Source organism: Calypte anna, chromosome Z (genome assembly GCF_003957555.1).
Source record: "Calypte anna isolate BGI_N300 chromosome Z, bCalAnn1_v1.p, whole genome shotgun sequence".
Lineage (NCBI taxonomy): Eukaryota > Metazoa > Chordata > Aves > Apodiformes > Trochilidae > Calypte > Calypte anna.
Window position 1 is genome coordinate 49,972,013 of NC_044274.1, and position 20,826 is coordinate 49,992,838.

Genomic DNA, 20,826 nt, shown 5'->3' on the forward strand with positions numbered 1-20,826 from the left:
TAACAACCCAAAGGGGAAGAATATTTTAGGGGAAAGATACCCCCATCAAATTATGATGTTGATTTCTGTTCTTAGTTTGCAACAGACTTGCTTCATGAACTTGAGCCACTTGCTTAACTCTTTTCTGCCTCAGCTTCTCTATGTATTGTTTGTTCAGTTAGCAAAATAATGTTGTACAGAGAGGTATACTGTAAGATTTCAGTAATATTTATAAAGTTGCTAAAGTCATTGTGTGCATAATATTGTTTATAATACCACTGCAGTCAAGACTGTCAAATTTGAAACAGGGCCCTAGAGTGTACCAGATGCTATTGCTCTCTCCAGTTGTCTGTAACCATATGTTTGCTTTAGTTTTCATTTAAATAACTTCTCTGTTTTGGAAAACTTCAATATAGTTTTAATGGTCTATTACGTTTATAAATTTAAACTTAAAAGAGCAGAGATTGAGATACACAAGTAAATTATTATGGAGAAGCTTCTACCTTTACTGCACCCTTGGATAATCAAGTACTGTGCTCTGCAGAGTGATTAGTTTAGCACTTTTGGTAATTACTTGATTCAAATCAAAACTCCTAATTACAATTCCATTTCAGGCCACTTTCAGTCCTTAGGATGCTGGAGGGAAGCTGGTGAGAGCACAGTAGGCTGTGTCATCAAGCCATGCACATGAAGTCCACAGCTTGTATGGTTTGTTGGCTCTAATTTGTGTAGCCGCAGTCGGCTAACACCATTGTGTGATGTTTGTGGATTTAGAAACCCCTTGAACTGACCTGAAATAGGTTAGGGCTGGACACAATATGAAAAGAAATTACCATATCACCAAGCACTGTTACTAATTTAGGAAGAGCAATGCAAGAGAAAGGGGAGAGACGAAGGAGATGTGAGGAGTCCTCTTGCTAGAAGAAGCTTTTTCCTCTGTCAACAAATTGTCAGATATTACTTTAAGGGACACCAAGAGAAGATAGCAACTACTCTAATTTCTTTTAAAAAATTAGGGAAAAAAATCCCATTTAGCTTTACATATTTTTGATATCATAGGTCACCACCAGTTTCAGGTTGTATATTAGGTCTGTCCATGCAGAAACAATGATCTTGTTGCATGACACTAACTCTTCCATGGTCCTGTCAAAGTCCAGAAGCTTGTTGTACTTCTGCTTAGCTTGTCCAGTTCATGAGGGTGATTCTGCATCTTTGTGCCACAAAGGTTTTACTTTTGGGTTTCGTGACACTGTTGGCTTTCATGCAGGTTGTTCTTCTTGGGGCATATGGCAAAATATGTATTTTTAATGCCTTATGCCAAATTTGCCTGCAGGATCTCCTCCCACCTGCAGCAGTACCTTTCCAGTAATGTACAGTGTCTGTAGCTTTACTCCTGATAGATTTGTGTCCTGGATGAGGAAGCATGTACTATTCTGTACTCAGCTTATAAGTAATGGTCTTTGAAAGAGTAGAGCCTTCATATTTGTGTTTTATACCTCCATATGGGTCCTATCTCTCACAAAATACCCTGTATGTCCTCACCCTTAAAAGGTTGTAGTCATGCTGCCTCTAATTACTTTCCATCTCCCAGCTGTCTCCCACCAATGGCTATCAGTGTTTCCACACAGCAGGCTAATGCAGGCTCTGCAGGTGACTGGCTTCAAAGCTGACAGTGTGTGCCAAAAGGGTAGATAGGCTTCTCAGTCAAGCCAAGGAAGCAGTTGGCAAGGCCTGAACTTTCCACATAGCCAGCTCTTGCAACTGGATAAGGGTTGACTACTGTAAACCTGGGAAATGTGTGAGAGAAGGGATCTTCCCTAAGGCTTTTAGAAGAAGAGAACAGAATTCTCATGAGGAAAGGAAGATTATGTGAAAGGAAGAGAAAGACTTGACAAGTTATCATAGAATATGCTGAGTTGCAAGGCACCCATCAGGATCACTGGGTCCAACTCCTGTCCCTGTGTAGGGCATCCCAAGAATCACACCATGTGCCCAAGAGTGTTATCCAAACACTTCTTGAACTCAGGCAGGCTTGGTGCTGTGATCACTTCCCTGGGGAGCCTGTTTCACTGCTCAATTGCCCTGTGGCTGAAAAAAGTTTTCCTGATATCTAACCTAAACCTCTCCTGACTCAGCTTTCCCCAAGTCCTGTCTTTGGTCACAGGAGTGAAGAAATCAGTACCAGTCCCATCTCTTCTCCTCTTAAGGAAGCTGCAGACTGCAGTGAGGTCACCCCTCTGTCTCCTTTTCTACAAATGGGACAAGTAGCTTCAGATGCTCCTCCTCATAAGTCATCCCTCCCAGACCCTTCACCATCCTTGTGGCTCTGATGTGGGTATATGACAGAAAACAATTGAAAGTATAGAATCATAGGAAAATTTATATTTAAAAGGACCATTATGATCATTGAGTTCCAACTGTTAACCTAACTCTGACAATACCACCACTAAACCATGTCTTTAAGCACCACATCTACACAGGTTTTAAGTACCTCCAGGGACAGTGACTCAACCACTTATCTACACAAGTGTTCCAGTGTCTGACAAAACCTTTGTTGAAGAATACTTTCCTAATACTTAAACCTCCTCTGGCACAACTTAAGGCCATTTCCTCTGCTTAGAATCATAGAATGGCTGGAGTTGAAAGAGATCGTTAAGATCACCTAGTTCCAACTCTCCTGCCTCCTTCCACTGGACCAGGTTGCTCAAGGCCTCACCCAGCCTGGCCTTGAACACTGTGGGGGCAGCCACAGCTTCCTTGGGCAACCTCACAGGAAAGAATTTCTTCCTAATGTCTAACCTAAATCTCCCCTCTTCAAGTTTTAAACCATTTCCCCTTGTCCTCTCACTACACCTCCATACAAAAAGTCCTACCCCAGCTTTCTTCTAGGTCCCCTTCTGCTACTGGAAAGCCACTTAAGGTCACCTCAGAGCCTTCTTTTCTCCAGGCTGAACAACCCCAACTTCCTCAGCCTGGCTTCATAGGGGAGGTGCTCCAGCCATCTGAGCATTCTTGTGGTTCTCCCCTGGACACACTCAAAGACTTCTATGTCTTTCTTATGTTGAGGACTCCAGAACTGGACATGGGACTCTAGATGAGGTCTCGCAAGAGCAGAGTAGATGGGGAGAATCACCTCCCTCAACCAGCTGGCCATGTTTCTTTTGATGCAGCCCAGTATATGGTTGGCTTTCTGGGCTGCAGGCACATATTGATGGCTCATGTTTAGCTTCTGGTCCACCACCATCCCCAAGTCCTTCTCAGTGCTGTCCTCAATTCTTTCTCCTTCCAACCTGTATTCATGCATGGGATTGCCTCAATCCAGGTGCAGAACTTGGCCTTGTGAACTTCATGCAGTTTGTATGAGCCCACTTCTCAAGGCTGTCAAGGTCTCTCTGGATGGCATCCTTTCCCTCCAGTGTGTTGACTTAAGCACAGAACTTAGGGTTGTCAGCAAACTTGATGAAGATGCACTAGATTCAACTGTCCACATCACCAACAAAGATGTTAAATAGCACTGGTCTGAGTGCCAACCCTTGAAGAACATCATTCATCACATATCTCCATTTTGACACCGAGTCATTGATCAGATCTCTATGGGTGTGACTATCCATCCAGTTCCTTATCCAATGAATGGTCCACCCATCAAATCCATATTGTTCCAGTTTAGAGGTCAGAATATCATACTGGACAGTGTCAAATGCTTTGCACAGGTCCAGGTAGATGATGTCTGTTTCTCTGCCTTTTTCCACCAAGACTGTGACCCCATTGTAAAAGGCCACCAAATTAGTCAGGCAGAACTTTTCCTTAGGGAAGCTGTGTTGGCTGTCACCAGTCACCCCTTTGTTATTTGCTTGCCTTAGAGGAGCCTTCATGAGGATCTACTCCATGATCTTGCCAGGCACAGAGGTGACACTGAATAGCCTGTAGCTCCCTGGATCTATTTTTTAATTTGTTTTTTTCGTTTTTTTTTCTATTTTTGAAAATGAGGGTTGCGTTTCCCCTTTCCTAGTTAGCAGAAACTTCACCACACTGCCATGACTTTTTAAATATGATGGACAGTGGCTTTGCAACTTCTTCTGCCACTTCTTTCAGGAGCTACGTGAATCCTATCACTTGTTCACCTTCAGTTTCTTTAGGTGGGCTTGAACCTGCTCTTCATCTACAGTGAGGAGGATCTTCTTTTCCCAGCCCTTTTCTTTGGCTTCCATAACATGCAGAGTATGACCAGAGTCCTTGCTGGTGAAGTCTGAGGCAAAGTAATCTTTGAGTACCTTGCCTTTCTCTGCATCTTGGATGACCAGCTCTCCTGTTTCTTTTTGGAGTGGGCCAAATTCTGGGGCTTTGCTGTGTTGTCCCCCCAGCAGATGTTGGAGTGGTTAAAGTCCCCCATGAAGATGATTGCTTGGAGCCATAGGAGCCATCCCACGACATCTTGGTGATACCAATAACATAATAGCCCTGCAGGCATGTGCTACTCCTCATGTATTCCCCATGCTTTGTGCATTTGCATAGAGACATTTGACTGCTTTTAAGCAGTCTTACAGACAGGTCTTGTATCCACCAGTACACATACTTTATTGTTGTGCTGTGATTCTCTTCTGTTAGTAGTTCTGTCCTCAACATGCTGGGTGTGGAATGACCTGAGGATCCTGTCCCCCAGCATCCCTAGTTTAAAACCCTATCACTTTGCTGTGGTTTGTGCCTGGCTGACAAAAAAGGACCACCTGGCCACTCACTCCCCTTCCCCCATTTCAGAATGGCAAGGAGAAATTCACTCACCAATTACACTTACGACCAAAATAGACTTGTCTTGGGGAAAAATTAATTTAATTTATCATCAAATCAAGACAGAGCAAAGAGAAAACACAAACAAGAGCTTAAATACTTTTCCTCCACCCCTCCCTTCTTCCCAGGCCCAAATTACTTTGTTCTTGCTGTCTCTACTTCCTCCCCCTAGAGGCATGGGGGAATAGGTAGTGGGGTTTACAGTACAAACATCACAGGTTGTTCTCTGCTGGTCCTTCCTTCCTCTCCAGGGTGAAGGACTCTTCACATGCTTTCCCTACTCCAGTGTGGGGTCCCTGCCACAGAAGAACGTCCTTCACGAACTCTTCAAACGTGAGTTCCTTCTGCAAAGCATGGTTCCTCAGGAGCAAACTGATCCAGTGCAGGTGGCCATGGACTGCTTCAGGAACAGTCCCCTCCATGCTGTAGGTCCATAACATCTGCTTCGTGATCTTCCCCAGACTGCAGGTCCAAAGATGCTCTGCTGGCATTCCACACAGGTGACAGGTCCACAGCACGTGATCCTTAAGGGACTGCTCCATGCATGCAGGGGACAGGTTGCCATCTCACCACGGGATGTGGAGAAAAATCTCTTCCCCTTCTTGAATATGTTAATCATGGAGTTGAAAACTCCACTAATGGCCTGAGGCAGCCCAGGCATTTTGGTCCTATAGCCAGACTATTTCTGATACAAGCCAGGATGCTGGCTCTCTTGAACACCAGGACACACTGATGCCTAATATTCAGCCACCTGTCAACCAACATCCTTAGGTCCTTTTCCTCTGGACATCTATCCAGCCACTCTTCCCCAGGCCTGTAGCATTGTAGGGGGTTTTGACCCAAGTTCAGGATGCAGCACTTGGACTTGTTGAACCTCCTACAACTGACCTCAGCCCATCAGTCAAGCCTGTCCAGATCCCGCTGCATAAACTTCCTACACTCAAGGAGATCAATACTTCCACCCAACTTGAAGTCATCTGCACACTTACTGAGGGTCCACTTGATTCTAGACTTTACTAAAATCTAAGTTGACAATACCCACAGCATTTCACTCATGCCCTCGGAAGATCGGGCTAGTCAAACAGGAACTGCCTGCCATGGAGGTATAGTGACTGGGCCTGATCACCTGAACGTCTTTAGGTGCTGTGTGATGGCATTCAGGATGATCTGCTCCATAACCTTTCCTGACAGCAAAATCATGCTGACAGGCCTGTCGTGCCCCAGATTCTCCTTCTGCCCTTCTTGTAGATGGATGTCACTTTTTCTAGCTTTCAGTCAACTAGGCCCTGTCTGGTTAGTCAGAACTAATGATACATGATGGAAAGTGTCATGGTGTGCACTTTTACCATATCTCTCAATACCTTTTGGTAGATCCCATCCAGCTCCATAGACTTTTGTATGTCTAAGTGATGTAGCTAACCATTTCCCTTTGGATTATGGCAGCTTCATTCTGCTCCCTGTCTCTGTTGTCCAGCTCAGGGTACTGGGTACCCAGACAACAGCTCATCTTACCATTAAAGATTGAGGGAAAGGAGGAAAGAAGTACCTCAGCCTTTCCCTCATGCTTTGTCACTATGTTTCTCCCTGCATCCAATAAAGCATATAGATTCTCCTTAGACTTTCTTTTATTGCTAATGTATTTATAGAAACATTTTTATTGTATTTCAATGGCAGTAGCTAGATTAAGTTCTAGTTGGGTTTTAGTCAAAAACTCTCATTTTTTTTTCCTAAGTTCAACATTTTTCAGACAGGCTGGTCTTCTTCCCTGCTGGCTTGTCTTTCAGCACATGTTGACAGCCTGCTCCTGCAGCTTGAAGACATCCTTACTGAAGAATGTCCATCCTTCCTGGACTCCTTTGCCCTTCAGGACAACAGGTCCAGTGGGGAGTCATTCACACACTCCAGGAACCTCCTTGACTGTCTCCTCTCTGCTGCAATGTATTTTCAGCAGACATCTTGTAAGTTGAAGTCCCCCATGAGAACCAGGACTAGCAATTGTGAAATTTCTCCCACCTCCTTACAAAGTAATTCATCTGTCTCTTCATCCTGCCTGCTTGGTCTGTCACAGACTCCCACTGCAAGCAAAAACTTTTTAAAAAAGCAATAAAAGCGAAGAAGAAAATCTGCAAAAGAAAGTGTTCATAAAGAATGATTTTGTGATTAAAAATACTGGCAGATCTGAAAGCAATTTATCTGATACACATAGCTGAACAAGTATCACAGGCAAATTCTTTGCAATTATGTGCTTGAATTAGACATAAAATTTGACTAGATTTATAAAAATAATGCAAATTTGGGGCATGAATTATTGACTCGTCAGTTCAGCTTCTATTAGAACTGTAGAGTTCAGTAAATAATCATGTGAATCTTTATCACAAGGACTCTCTTTTTATTAATAGCATACAGATCATATGTTTACCTGAAAGATGGCTTCTGTAGTATATACAGTTCGGAGCCACCTGTGTTTAAACATAGGTAGAATGATCAGCAAAGCATGGTCTATAGCATGGTGCAGTTTTGTAGGGCTTGCTCCAGCAGTACTCAGGGAGAACCAGGCAAGCTGAGTTCATGATCCTCAGGTGTAAGAAACCAGTCAAGGAAGGTATGGTTGAATTCAGACCTGCTTATCAAAATAAGGTGCAAGCTAGAAATGAAAAGGCAGTAGAAACAGCAACGGGTGTTCTTGGAAAAGAGTATAGGGACATTGCCTGGTTGTGTTGGAATGGGGTCAGAAAGACCAAAGCATAGATGCAGCTTAACCTGGCAAGGGATGCAAAGAATAATATTAGTAATATGAAGAGCTTCTACAGGTATGTCAACCAGAAAAAAGGAAGTCAAAGAAAGCATATGCCCTGATGAGTGAGACTGGCAAAATGCCAGTAGTGGATAAGGAGATGGCTGAGGTACTCAAAAATGTTTTCACCTCAGTTTTTACTGGCAAACTCTCTTCCCACACCTCTTCAGTGGATGGACCACAAGACAGGTATGTAGGGAGCAATGTCTCTCTCACTGTAAGAGATAAGGTTCATGATTATCTGAAGAACCTGAACATGCATAAGTCTACAGGACCTGAGGAAATGCATCCCACAGTCCAGAGGGAATATGATGGTATAGTTGCCAAGACACTCTCCATGATATTTAAAAAGTCCTGGCAGCCAGGGCAAGAGCCTCGTGACTAGAGAAAGGGGAAGATTGCACTCATTTTTAAAAAGGGTAGAAAGGTAGTTAGGGAACTACCAGCCTGTCAGCCTCACCTCTGTGCCTGTCAAGATCATGTGAAAAATCCTCCTGGAAGCTATTCTAAGTCACATAGAGGAGAGGGCTGTGATATAAGACAGTCATTATGGTTTCACCAAGGGCAAGCACTGCCTGACAAACCTGGTGGACTTCTGTATTGGGACCAGTACTGTTTAATACCTTCAACAGTGACACAGAAAGTGATACTCAGTGTACCATTAGCAAATTTGTAGATGTCAAGCTGCATGGTGCAGTTGAACACCTTAGCAATAGGATGCCACCCAGAAGGAACTGAAAAAGCTTAAGAAGTGGGCCCATGTAAACTTCATGAGGTTCAAAAGTGCAACATTCTCAACATGAGTTGGAGCAATCCCCAGTATCAGTAAAGTAAAGGTTGGGGGATGAAGGGACTGACATCAGCTCCTGGTCAAAGGATTTGGGACTGATGGTGGATGAAAAGCTGGAGATGAGATGGCAATGTGCGCTCACAGCCCAGAAAGGCAACGCTATACTGGGTTTCAACAAAAGAAAGGAAGCCACTCGGTCAAGGGAGATGATTCTGCCCCCCTTCTCTGCTATGGTGAGACCCCACTTGGAGCACTGCATCTGTCTTTGGAGTCCTCAGCACAAGAAAGACATGGGCCTGTTGGAATGAGTCCAGAGGAGAGCCAAAAAAATTTTAAGAGGGCTGGAGAAAAGGCTAAGACAGTTAGGGTTGTTGAGCCTGGAGGAGAGAAGGCTCTGGGGAGACCTTAGTGAGGTCTTTCAAATACTTAAAGAAGGACTATAGCAAGTCCAGGGTCTTCAGGAGGGCCTATAACAGTAGGACAAAGGATAATGGTTTTAAACTGAAAGACAGTATATTAAGACTAGATATTTGGAAGATATTTTTTTACTATGAATGTGATGAAGCACTGGATCAGGTTGCCTAGAGAGGTGGAAGATGCCTCCTCCCTGGAAACACTCAGGTTGGAGAGAGAGTAAGCAAATCTGAAGATGTCCCTGCTCACTGCAAGGGGTTTAGACTGGGTGGTCTTTAAAGGTACCTTCCAACCCAGCCATTCTGTGATTCTATGAATCTGGCTGCTCAGTCTTAGGTACTTGCCACTCTAATGACTGTTCTGAAAGGAAAACAACAGAAAAGTTTTTTAATAACACTTGTGACAGTGACAGTAGAGAGTTAATTAGAAGAGGAAGAGTAGGTGCGATTGGACAGTGGTGTGCTGTTTCCAAATCTCAAGATGTTAACATTGATTTTGTGTTTTAAACTCTACCACTTTTTTAAAAATTGAAAACTGCAAGGTGACAATCTACAAATGCCACCTCACACATGCACCTTTTCAAGCTGGATGTTGTCCAAGTTTGAAAGAGAAGATAAGGTGTTCCAGAAGAATACCACCCTGCTTTGTGTGTTTAATATTCTGTAAGGGGTTTTGTCCTAATTATCTATTCCTTGTATGTGTTTGCATTTCAAGTACCTTTGGTTAGTGAATCTGAAAATAAACAAAGGCTTCTATCTAAAGCCAGAGATTTCTCAATGCCTTCCAGAAGTGTTTTCTTCCCAGCTGTCACACTGTTCAGTTGCCAAAATCCATTGTGACGATTCACTGCTCTGAAGATAGATTAGCAGACATTTATCATCTTTGTTGGTAATAAAGAAAATGCAAATGCACTTCAGCTTATTGTTTGTTTCAGGGAATCTCCTCGGGTACATTACTTAAATCTCCTTTTGGTTTCCCCTCCCCCCAACCTCCCTCTTTAATTTCACACAACAAAGTGTACACAGAGAGTACAGAACTGTTATAAAAGCATAGCTTTAAGTGTGGATGATTTTCTGCAGACAGAAATTGAGCCTTCTTTCACTGAAAGTGGGATCAGATCAGTTGCTAATTTCTATACTGTAATTTCCTCCTGAATAACTGTTGTTCTTTTTGAAATTAAAATATTTTTTTTAAAATTGCAACAGTATTCCAGCCAAGAAGGCATCACTCCTTGTGAATAAACAGAAGAAACACTACAACTCTTTTTTTTTTTCAAAAAAAGTAGCAGAACAGAGCAAATATGACCTACTACCCAAAACACTAGCCATATGCAGACTGAGTGGAAACTGAACTATGTAGGAGGTGCCATTAAGCAGAAATTAAATGAAGCCATGGGGCATAGATAGCAGCCACAGGAGGACTTTGTGTATATGAGGTGACATATGAGTGAAAACAGTCAGAAAGAAGTCAAAACTTAAAAAGGTAGCTAGAAAGATTCTACCGAGATAATTCCGAAATGAGAAGTAAGTGTGAAATGAGAATTTTGAGGGGGAATGTGTACATTTTCAGGAGCATCAAATTACATGCCTAGTATTTTTTTTTTCTTTCTCTTTCTTTTCTTTTTTTTTTAAATGGAAGTAGCCCCTAGGGCTCCAAAACTTACTCATCTTTTTCATCAAAAAGAGTAACAATATGTTGATTTGTTGGTATTCCTTCCAATTGAACTACAAGTTTCTGAGAGAATCACAAAAATGTATGCATTCTGCTCTTGTTCTGCTAATTCTGATGGAGTTTATTATAGAAGATTAAAAATAACTGAAAAAGATCATGACTGACATTTGTCAGTCTTTTTACTGACATTTATGCCAAATTCTTTTCATTCCATAAATAGAAAGGCTCAGCTGGAATCACTGAATTAGTAGGAGGTGTCTCTGCCTATGCAGAGGGGGTGGAATTATGGAACTAGAGGATATTTAAGGTCCCTTCCAACTGAAAGCATTCTATGAATCTGCAATTAAGGGCTTAACATCAGTGTAAGTGAAGGTGGAATCTAACCTGAGGGCTTTTTTGACTATAGAAAGTGTATTCTTCCATAAAGGTGTAGGATGACATGTTAGGGGATTCTATATGACACTTTGGTGAATTAATTCTTAATGTGCAATGGCTACTGAAGTATGTGAAACAACCTCAAAAGAGAGTGATGTAATGAGGCAGAGTTGCTCTGGTCTTCTCTTGAACAAGTCTTTGAGAAGTAGTTTATGCTTCTGCTAGCAACGTTCAATATACCCAGTACAACATTAATTCTATGATAGTAAATTACTTTGGTCCCAAGCACATACTAAAATTTCTGCAAGAGCCTAAGGGAAATTTCTTTCCTCTTTAAAAATGGTCTCTAGGTCCATACAGTTTGTAAGAAGTTTGCTCATTGTTGCTTGGTGTGATAACACCTATAGTAGCTCTGCCAGCTCTTCCCTCCTGCTCCACATTTGGCAACAGATTACAAGGAGTGGAGGCATGGCTACTGCCAGCCTGAGATGGTCTGGCATAAGAGCAATATGCTTAGGTACTTAGGCACTGCTATCTTAAACTCTAGCAGTATCACTCCACATTTATGTGAGACCAGAAGGAAGGATTTGACTAGCTAAGACCTAAGTTTTCCATTCACATCCTTTTAAGGTGTGAAGTGTACAACACACTTTACTACACAGTTGCCATGAAAGAGACTTACAACTCTAAATAGCAGGTGTTGAAAATATGTCCTTTATTTCTCCTTCACACAGCAGACAAGTAATTTTCACTGTTTGATCAATTAGGACTTCATGGAAATGTAAATTACATCAAATAAAACAGAAATGATGGGGTTTTTTTCCAAAGCTGATTTTTTCCTCTTTATTTGCATACCCTAATTGAATATTTTGGTTTGCTGGCTCAAAAATTCCTTATATGTGCCTAGAAGGTCTATTTATTAGAAAACCTGGCCTTTTAAATCGGTCAGTACAGGCAACTTTTCTTCAGTAGCCTTGGAGAATTTTTAGGATGCAGCATATGAGTCTACCCACCTGGATCAGTTTTAAAAGCTAAAGTAATGTCAGCCTCACGTTGTCCATGGTACAGTTAGCTCATGATTGTAGGTAGGGGATGTGTTTTTTCCTGTCTTTTGTGACGATTCTGTTAATTTTATGACATTAAGATAAGGTACCTTCTTTCCATTTGCAGTATGCACCCATTTCCTATAACGTCATCCCACCCACACTTGTATGACCTACGGATGTGTCACTTCACCCATTGGATATTTTCCACAAGCCCTACTTCACTGGAATTCCAGCCTAGGAGATCCATCAGAGATTTCAAGATTATTAAATGTTGTGTCTTGAATTTCATAAGAATTGTATTTGCCTGGAATTAATCCTTTATAGAGAATGTTTTCAAGCACTTTGCAATAGGAAAACTACTAAATTGTTAAATGTGATTTATTATTAATTGTGCTATTTAGCACAGATGGTTTCAGGCTATACTTACTACCATAGTAACTCCATTATAAAATAAAGAGAAGATTCTGTACTTCATGAAAAACATATGAAGTGAAGAAAATTGTAAATTTAGAAGAACAGATTGGATAACAGATCAGAAAACCTACCAAATATATATTTATTTACCAGTACCTATATTATTCTTAGTGAGCAGAACCAATCAAGGAAAAAAGCACTGATTACAAAAAAATTTTGCTTTTTTGTTAGGGTATTACTGCATGAATTATGAATTATACTGACCTGGTTGCCATCAGCAATCTACTAATTTAGGTCTTTCTGAAAGTAGGCACCTATAACTCCCCATCTTCCAGCTTAGGCAGGAAAGAGGAAGACCTTGTTTCTGGTTCTGTTAGTGACATTTCAGCATTATAAAAAGAACTCTAATTAGATCTGTGAGTACTGTATTTGGTCAATATTGTGGAATTGCAATTCAAAGCTTTTCCTGAGTTCTGCAGTTCAAGAAATCATAGCTATACTCTGGTTATATTTTGGGAACTGGAGATCTCTGAGTAGGACTTCTCCATCACAGCAAAATGAGCTGTCATTCCACCCTGGCCATGACCCTTCCACTGCTCACCTCAGGCTTGTAAGAGAACATCTGAGGACAACGTCTCCTGTTGCCCATCACAGGGGAGATCACTGATGAAGGTTTTTAGTGTTTTCATCCATTAGAAGAAGTGGGATATGGTCCTTGTTACCTGAATTTCCTATAGGAATTCACAGAGGTATAAACCTCTGCAGAACAGACAGAGAAAACAAGAGCTGGCACACTCAACTATGAGATATGTTGTAAAGCTAAGAGTTCACCAGTGGTATGTCCTGAAGAGCTGTCTGTAAGTAAGTGACAAAACAGTAAACCCATAGGCAGTATAACAACTTGATCCAGTATTTCATCGTTGTACCTGAAGATTTCTTAAAATAAACTCTATTGCTATGGCACTGAATTTTCTTAGTATTGAAATACCATTTCTGCATTCATATTCACCTTTTTAATGTTTCTCTTAATCTGTTTCAAGATTCCTTCTTTTTGCTCAGTTTGGCAGCTCCCAAATGACAGCATAAATACACAGTTATCTTTAAAATTCAGTTAAGAATATTAAGTAAGATACTGCTTTAAAATATGTAATCTGTTATGAGAGAATAGCTCTTTGAGCTTCACAGGTATTTCCTTTAGCTGAAAAAGTACAATCCACAAGGGCTTGTCCTGTTATGGAACATCTGACAGCTTGCATTACTATTGAAGAGGTAAAGACAGTAAAAGATAATCCCTTAGACTGGCACTGATAATGATATATAATTTTTTTTCTGTTAAGACCTTCAGACAATGTTTATTTTTACCATATGAAAAAACATTGTATGAATGCATAGGCTTTTAATAAAAAACATAATTAAAACCTGGCATGGTCTTAGGAAATCACACAGTGGAACTGCATAGAACATCCTTTTAAAAATGAGTGAAGTAAATTATACGTAATGTAGCTGGCATTTAATCACTTCTTGATTACCTAAAGTATGGGAGGTAAGACTTACAGAAATATGTGTTGTTCTTTGGAAAAATAGCTAATATTCATAGTTAAAAGCAGTATCTTTTGACAGATGTCAGTAGCCTGCCATGGTTTAAGCATTTTGCAGTAGTGAAAGTTAACCCTTTGTGCTGATTTGTGTTGCACAGCGATAGTCTCCTGGAAACACTTAATGCATTGAATTTTATGCAGAATTTTCAGGGAAATATTTGACAAAATTTTTGTCCAAACTGGTGAAAGTTTTCTCAAAGTTCCCCAATACGTGGTACATTCTGAGAAAAAAAAAACTTGCCAGAAGATCTGCTTGTAGTTTGAGTTTTCAATGACTGCACCTATGAGACTGCTCAGACTTCAATGAGTTACTCTCACTCTTAATCCATGATCTGTATTTCCTTTTAGTATTGGTGGAGCTGTGCCAACAGTCTTCTCCTATTTTTCGGAAGTGCTTGCTCGGGAGAAAAGAGGAGAGCACCTGAGTTGGCTCTGTATGTTTTGGATGATTGGCGGTATCTACGCTTCTGCAATGGCTTGGGCTATAATTCCTCACTACGGTAAGAAAAACATCTCCTTGGGATTCTTAGTCCTTCTAGTATGAAATCAAGGCTCCTCAAGTATGATTTAAAAAGGGGAATTCGTGTCTGTTCCCAAAATATTGACTCTGCTGTTAAGAAAAATACTGATTCCTTGTGCTGGAAAAAAAGGAGAACAGGTTGTACTCTAAATAAAAAACAATGTCTTACAAGGTGTAAAAATTAGCCAATATTCATGTTTAGTCAGATTGTTTAAACTACTGAAAACCTGGACTCTGAAACATAATTGAAGTTATTTTTAAATCTGGAGAAAAAAATAATGTGGAATTTTATGTGGAGACTTGCAGCAGAGAAAATATATTTTAAATTGCTTTGTGTCAAATTTTGCTTGCTTTTTTAGTTTGAAACAGAGAGAAAATGTCAATTATAGATTCTTGAGAAAGAAGAGTAACTTCCATCATAATGCTTACAGTGCTATTTTGAATATAAAGCTGTGCTGAATATTTCATCCTTAGCAGATTTGTTAGTGGTCTAGAAACAGAGTAATTGAACAGAGAGAGCACACTGAAATGCTGTTGAGGTGAATGAAGGCAAATAAGACAAAATAAGTTTGCAATCGCTGAAGTTACACACATGCACAATATAGGCCATATTATTAAAGAGCTTTCTGCTGCCCTGACATGGTTAAACATTATGTGGAAATACAGATTCAGTTCTTAGTCTCTTGGGCTTGCTTTTTAGAAGAGTTAAGTGCTCATGGGTCTCCAGGGTTGCTGAGACTGCTCAGGGGTTCTTAAAAATCAGCCTCTGCAAGCACTTCTGGCTGGCACTCCTCAGGACAAGTAAAGCAGAGTTGTGAGTTGGCTGACATCCGAAGCAGTTTTCTTTAGCCAACCAGTGAGACTTATCACCACTGATTGTGAAGAGAGGGCAATTTCATAGGGTTTGCCCAAAGAGATTGAAATATTTAGAGGTGATAATTACCAGAAATAAGTTATAATATTGCAGATATATATATAAAAACTATAATATTGCTGGCTTTTGGCTTTGAAATGCTGGAATGAAAGAGAGAAAATTTTGCTGACAAAGTGCAATGTGGATCATTTTTTTCCCCAGTTATTAAGTTGCTTGAAGTGCCAAGTACTTTTTAGCTTTCCTATGGATTTTTATTTTCTTTATCTTTCAGTGGAAAATGCTAACATTACCATGGACTGATGTATAAAGTTTGTAGATTGTAGATTTCATTGTAGATTTTATAAATAACTCAGTTACCTTTACTGAGATGCTTTTAAAATGCTGCATGGAAGTATATCTCAGTGAATAGTAATACACTTCCTTATACCAAAACAGTGGCACTAAAATATAAAATTTTATCGTTTCTTTAGTAGCGAAAGAATATTGGCAATAAAAACCATGCAGCACTGATTATTTTTTCTGTGTGTCCATCTGCTAAATTTTTATGAAATAAATTTAAAGCAAAGAATGTAAAAAACAATTTTAAAAGACATAATTTTTAAGAGTTAGCTACTCTTTCTGTAGTAACCTTAGGAAAGTTGTAAGAGCCAAACAAAGGGCTGAAAGGAATTTATAAGCAAGAGAAACAATCCCTTCTGACATGAAAAGAAGTGGCTTACACATAACTTTGGCAAAAGTAAACAAACACATTTATGAGTTTCCATGAGGTCTTAGAATTGGCTTCACTTTACATCAGACTTTCTCATTATGTTGAGAAGTTTAATCCTAATAGAAATGTGGGATCACCCCAGCAACTGCTGGGCCAGTGACCCAGAGCAAACTGCTTGGCTATCATGCTGCTGTGCTGAGCTCTCAGGCCTTGCCAATGGCTCCCGGGACAAATCCTGCTCTGGCTCTTGGGAGAACACTGTCACACATTGCTGTACCCCCCTTGGAATGCTCCAGGTTGGGCAAATGCTGGCACAGATCTCTGCACCATTTGTATCATGTGTGTACATGAGGAGACTCTTGTAGTGGCATTCTCTCTTTTACAATTTCTACACAGTTTACAGTTTTAGCCAGAATTCAGCAAAGATACGTATTTTTTTTTCCCCCAAATCACTTCCAGTAATTCTCATTATTCACATCTCCTCTGACCAGGAAGCAAAGCATAATTACAAACACAGCAGCCCACCCACTTACAAATCCTATGTTTATAGTGCATAGGAATTTCTGAGGTCTCTGCTTCTCAAATGAGGAGTAGAAAGAGGTGATTTTTCCTAGCTGACCTCAAACGTTACTCAACAACAGTGAAAAGTTGCATGTATTGAAAAGCAATAAGCTGTCATTGAACATAGTGAAATTATTCTTAAATGAACAGAAAAATTCCAGGTCAACAGAGTAGAATAACTTTATGGGTGAATTATCTCCTCCATCTTTTATGAATGTATTCCTTTCATTTGTACTGACCCTTACATAAGCCACTCTAAAAAGTTCTGGTTCACATGCAGTACACACTGTCTAGCCCAAGGCAGCCAGTGAAGCTATCTGCAAAAGTTTACCAGTTGAATATTTAGCTCTATCTTTCTGTGAGAAAACAAATACTACATTCTCTACACACGATGCTTTGTCTCTCATTCTGTTCAAGCATCACAGGAGTGTCTGAAATTGGAGCAATGCTCTGAAACACAAAATATAGGGAAACTAATAGTTGACTTGGCATCAATGTCCTGTTAAGAGAGGAAATAGTGTGGTGTGGTGTAGTGTGCTGCAGTGATCACATACGGAAAAAAACCTATCATCTGGAAGTCAAGTATCTCTGTCTCATGGCTTCTTGAATTCTGTAGCTGTTGGCTTTTGTTCCAAAATTGAAAATTCATGTAGACTTTTCCAAGATCTCCAGAAGAATTCAGGTCATGGAGAAGCTATTTGAAGAAACATCTGCAGACAAATGCTTCTAATAGCAATTAACAAAGATCTAGATTAGACTGTTACAAAGAAATTGCCTTATGCACTACTTAGACCAGGCTAAATAGAAAGAACGACTGCCATTTTATAAAAAAATTTTCAAGTGCAACATCAAATTTGGCATTGTGTTTCAAGGTAGATTAATTTATAGACTGTCCATTGCATCAACTGTGTGTTAGAATATTCTTTAAACGATTAATTTTTCAAATACCAAAGAACCTGAGAATTTACATTTCAGTTTAAAATCCAAGAATTTTTATTTATATCCAGATAGTACCATAACATTCCCTTGAACATTCTCCCAAGTAGCTATCAGTAAGACAAGAGGGCATGGACTTGAGCTCTGTCAGGGGAGGTTTAGGTTATATATTAGGAAAAAATGAGTAATCAGACATTGGAATGGGCTGCCAAGGGAGGTGGTGGATTCTCCATCCCTGGAGGCTTTTAGAAAGAGACTGAATGTGGCACTAAGTGCCATGATCTTGTAACCAGAGTGGCAGGGGATTAAGGATTGCCTTGATGAACTCAGAGGTCCTTTCCAATCCAGATGATTCTGTGATTCTGTGATTTTGTTTAGTGACAAATACTGAATTCAAGAATTTGTAAATCTTATTTCTGAACAAGAAGGGGAATGCATGGCCAAAAAGAAATCAGTTTGCAAGGAAGAGAACAGAATGGTACAGGTGTCCTGGTTGGTACATTATAATCTGCAGTTGAAATCTGATGCTTTCCCCACAGCCTTTAACTCCCCTGGTGTTTACCATTGGAGAGAGGAGACAGTTGTAGTGAGCAAGTATCCACGGTATGATTTGAGGCAAAGACATTAATTCCACAGATATTTGTCAAATTCCAACTAAATTAGGTTAGATTACTTACTAGAATACTACATAATTAATAATACAAAATCAAGAAAATGTGAAACATACTGCTTTCTAACATAACTTAGAAATGCAGGTATAGAGTGTTCAGTCAATGCATTCATACTTGACTTGCAAAAACTTGGATTTAAAGATTAATGGTATTTTATATTTTCAAAACTTTTATTTATGTCTCCTAGTGGAAATTTTATGTTTTTGTGGAGTGTAAAATATGTTTGTTCCTACTTTTCTCTGGCAATCTTCACTTCTACTTGTTTCCTGCCAGCATCTTTACATTAATTTACATGGTAGAAAATGGAACTTTATTTAGATAGAAAAGAAGTTAAGTTTTAAATACTGATGCAATAAACTACTAGCATAAACTGCCAAAATAAGTTACAGAATCTCCATCTCTGGAGATTTTTTAGGGCACATCAAACAACAGCCTGCCCTCAGTAGCTTAAGATCATACTAAATTCACCAAACCTTCTAGTGGGGATTTATTGCCCATTCTTAATTCTACTTTCAATAAGTGGATGAGTCCTTTCATAGCCACAGGAGTCCATAAATGCCTTCTGTTTCTAACCAAGTGTCATTGTGATTATGAATCTGTTTTTCTTTTGAGTAAGTGGTTTGCAAAGTGGCCTGAGAGACATTTTACAATTTGTTGCTAAGACTGTTGAAGTGAAGCAGAATAATTTATCTGAAGGAATTGACTTTACTGGCAATGAGAAGATCTTTTTATCAGCTTTTCATCAGGGGGCTCAAGAGTAGTTCCTGTAGTATTTTCTATTGTCATATTTGCTTTTTTTGTTTTTGTTGTCCAGCTGGAACTAAAAAAGATAAATTTATCTTCAAAATTGCAATAAAATCACGCTCTGTATGAAAAAAGCATGAACTGTACTGTAGTAAAACAAGCAAGGAGGTAAGTAGAGCAGCATGCAGCAGCTAAGCACATGAGGAGATGGAGAGATAGTGGCCCAGTGTGAAACTCAGAGCATGTACAGCACCAGGCAGTGCTCCATGCTATCAGTGGGGTTATAGGGCAAGTATTTGATAAGCAGTAAAATCAGAAGAATCTTACGAGCTCTTTTTCTTCCAGTATTTCTGGTGAATAGAACTGGGCTGTCCTGAGCAGTGCAAGCTGCAGGTGTGGATGTATAGAGATTTCAGTCTAGCCACCTCCTATTACAAGGAGAAAAGAGAGCTTATTGCACTAGCAAAGTGGGGTCAAAATGTTGCACTGTACTGTGACAATCATTATTCCAAGACAAATGCTTTGAAACAATTGTTCTCCAGTGCATAAATTTTACGTGGTATAAATTATAGTGAGTGTAAAGGAAAAAAAAAGGGGAGCTTGTTCCATTCGTCAGCTTTTCCTTTTTCTTTTTTTTTTTTTTTTTTTTTTTTTTTTGGTGGAAATTAAAACTTTAATGATTGGCTTTGTTACTACAACAAAGTACTAGACGGTAGGGTTTTTTTTGTAGTAACTTGTATAGGGTACTATAGTTTTCAACACTGACCTATGAAATTTGGTATCTCAAAGCATAGGCCAGGATTGTACCTGGGTATGTGTAGAAAATTCTTGACTGCTTTGAAAAATCAAGGTGTTAATGTCATGATAACTTGTCTGTAAAAAACCCTACTATTAATTACTGTGTTGAGATTACACAGATTCATAGCTGTAAAGCATCTTTAGACACAATTTGTCTGCTCAGGTGACCTGTGAGCTTCATGGTGTTAAAACTGATGTCGGTGTAATAATTAAGTTATTTTTACAGGTACCACAGCATTTCACATGTTTCTTGTAGTGCTTCCAAATTCTGTAATATGTGTTAGGGGTCTCTCTGAGCATCAGAGGAATAGCTTGATTTCATTCATGGCTATTTCATCAGCTGCCTCCAGCATTTCCATAGCAGAAAAGTTCACAGGAGCTTATAAATGTATTGTAAATCATAGTTTCATCTTCAGAAAAGCACAGCCAAGTTTCTTCCTTCACCCTTCCTTTGCTGTAGTCTGTGAAGAAGAATTTTACTATCTTTGATGCAGTGCATCCGTTGGGATACACTTACATGATTTATAATAATAAGATCCGCACTTGACTGATTTCATATTGCTGCATCACTGTGGTGACTGGGCCCAAAACAACCAGGGGAAGAAGCTGTTCATATCATCATTGTTCATATCAATAGAGGTGATTTACTGAAGTTTCTTGTATGTCACCACCTGATTAAAGTGAGTTAGAAATAGGAAACACAGTTAGGTGATGGCTGTTTAGTTTCCTGGCTTGAAGTCGGAACATGCTGAAATAGGATGCCACCAGTGATTTAGACATGCAAGAGGTGCACCTGTGATGTCTTTAATCTTGCAGAAGGCAAATAAAAGAAAAGCATGATTAGCTGCAAAGGGAAAAGCAATAAACGGCTTACTAACGATAAGACAAAAAATAATTAACTGAATTTTCTGTCTAGGGGAGGCAGTATATACAATGGAAAAGACTTTCTAATGGCATGTTAGTTAAGCATCTGAATAAAACTGCTATGGTAGTAGTGAAATGTCAGTCATTGTGTATCTGTAAGAACATATTTTGAGAACATTTTAGGTGTCATCATTGACACTGATAGGAGCTAGTGGATATCATGGGACTCAAGGTCCTAGCCACACCCTGTTCTCAGGGAAATGTTGAATAGACACTGTTCCTT

General features: G+C 39.7%; 1 protein-coding gene across 2 annotated transcripts in view; it reads left to right on the plus strand.

The window, feature by feature from the left end:
• The window catches only part of SV2C (synaptic vesicle glycoprotein 2C), a 79,781-nt gene that overhangs the window by 21,821 nt on the left and 37,134 nt on the right, over positions 1 to 20,826 (plus strand). For both annotated transcript variants that reach the window (XM_008503468.1, XM_008503469.1), the window contains exon 3: positions 14,215 to 14,366. In XM_008503468.1, the coding sequence (XP_008501690.1) occupies positions 14,215 to 14,366 (152 nt within the window). The remainder of the gene's footprint in view (positions 1 to 14,214; positions 14,367 to 20,826) is intronic.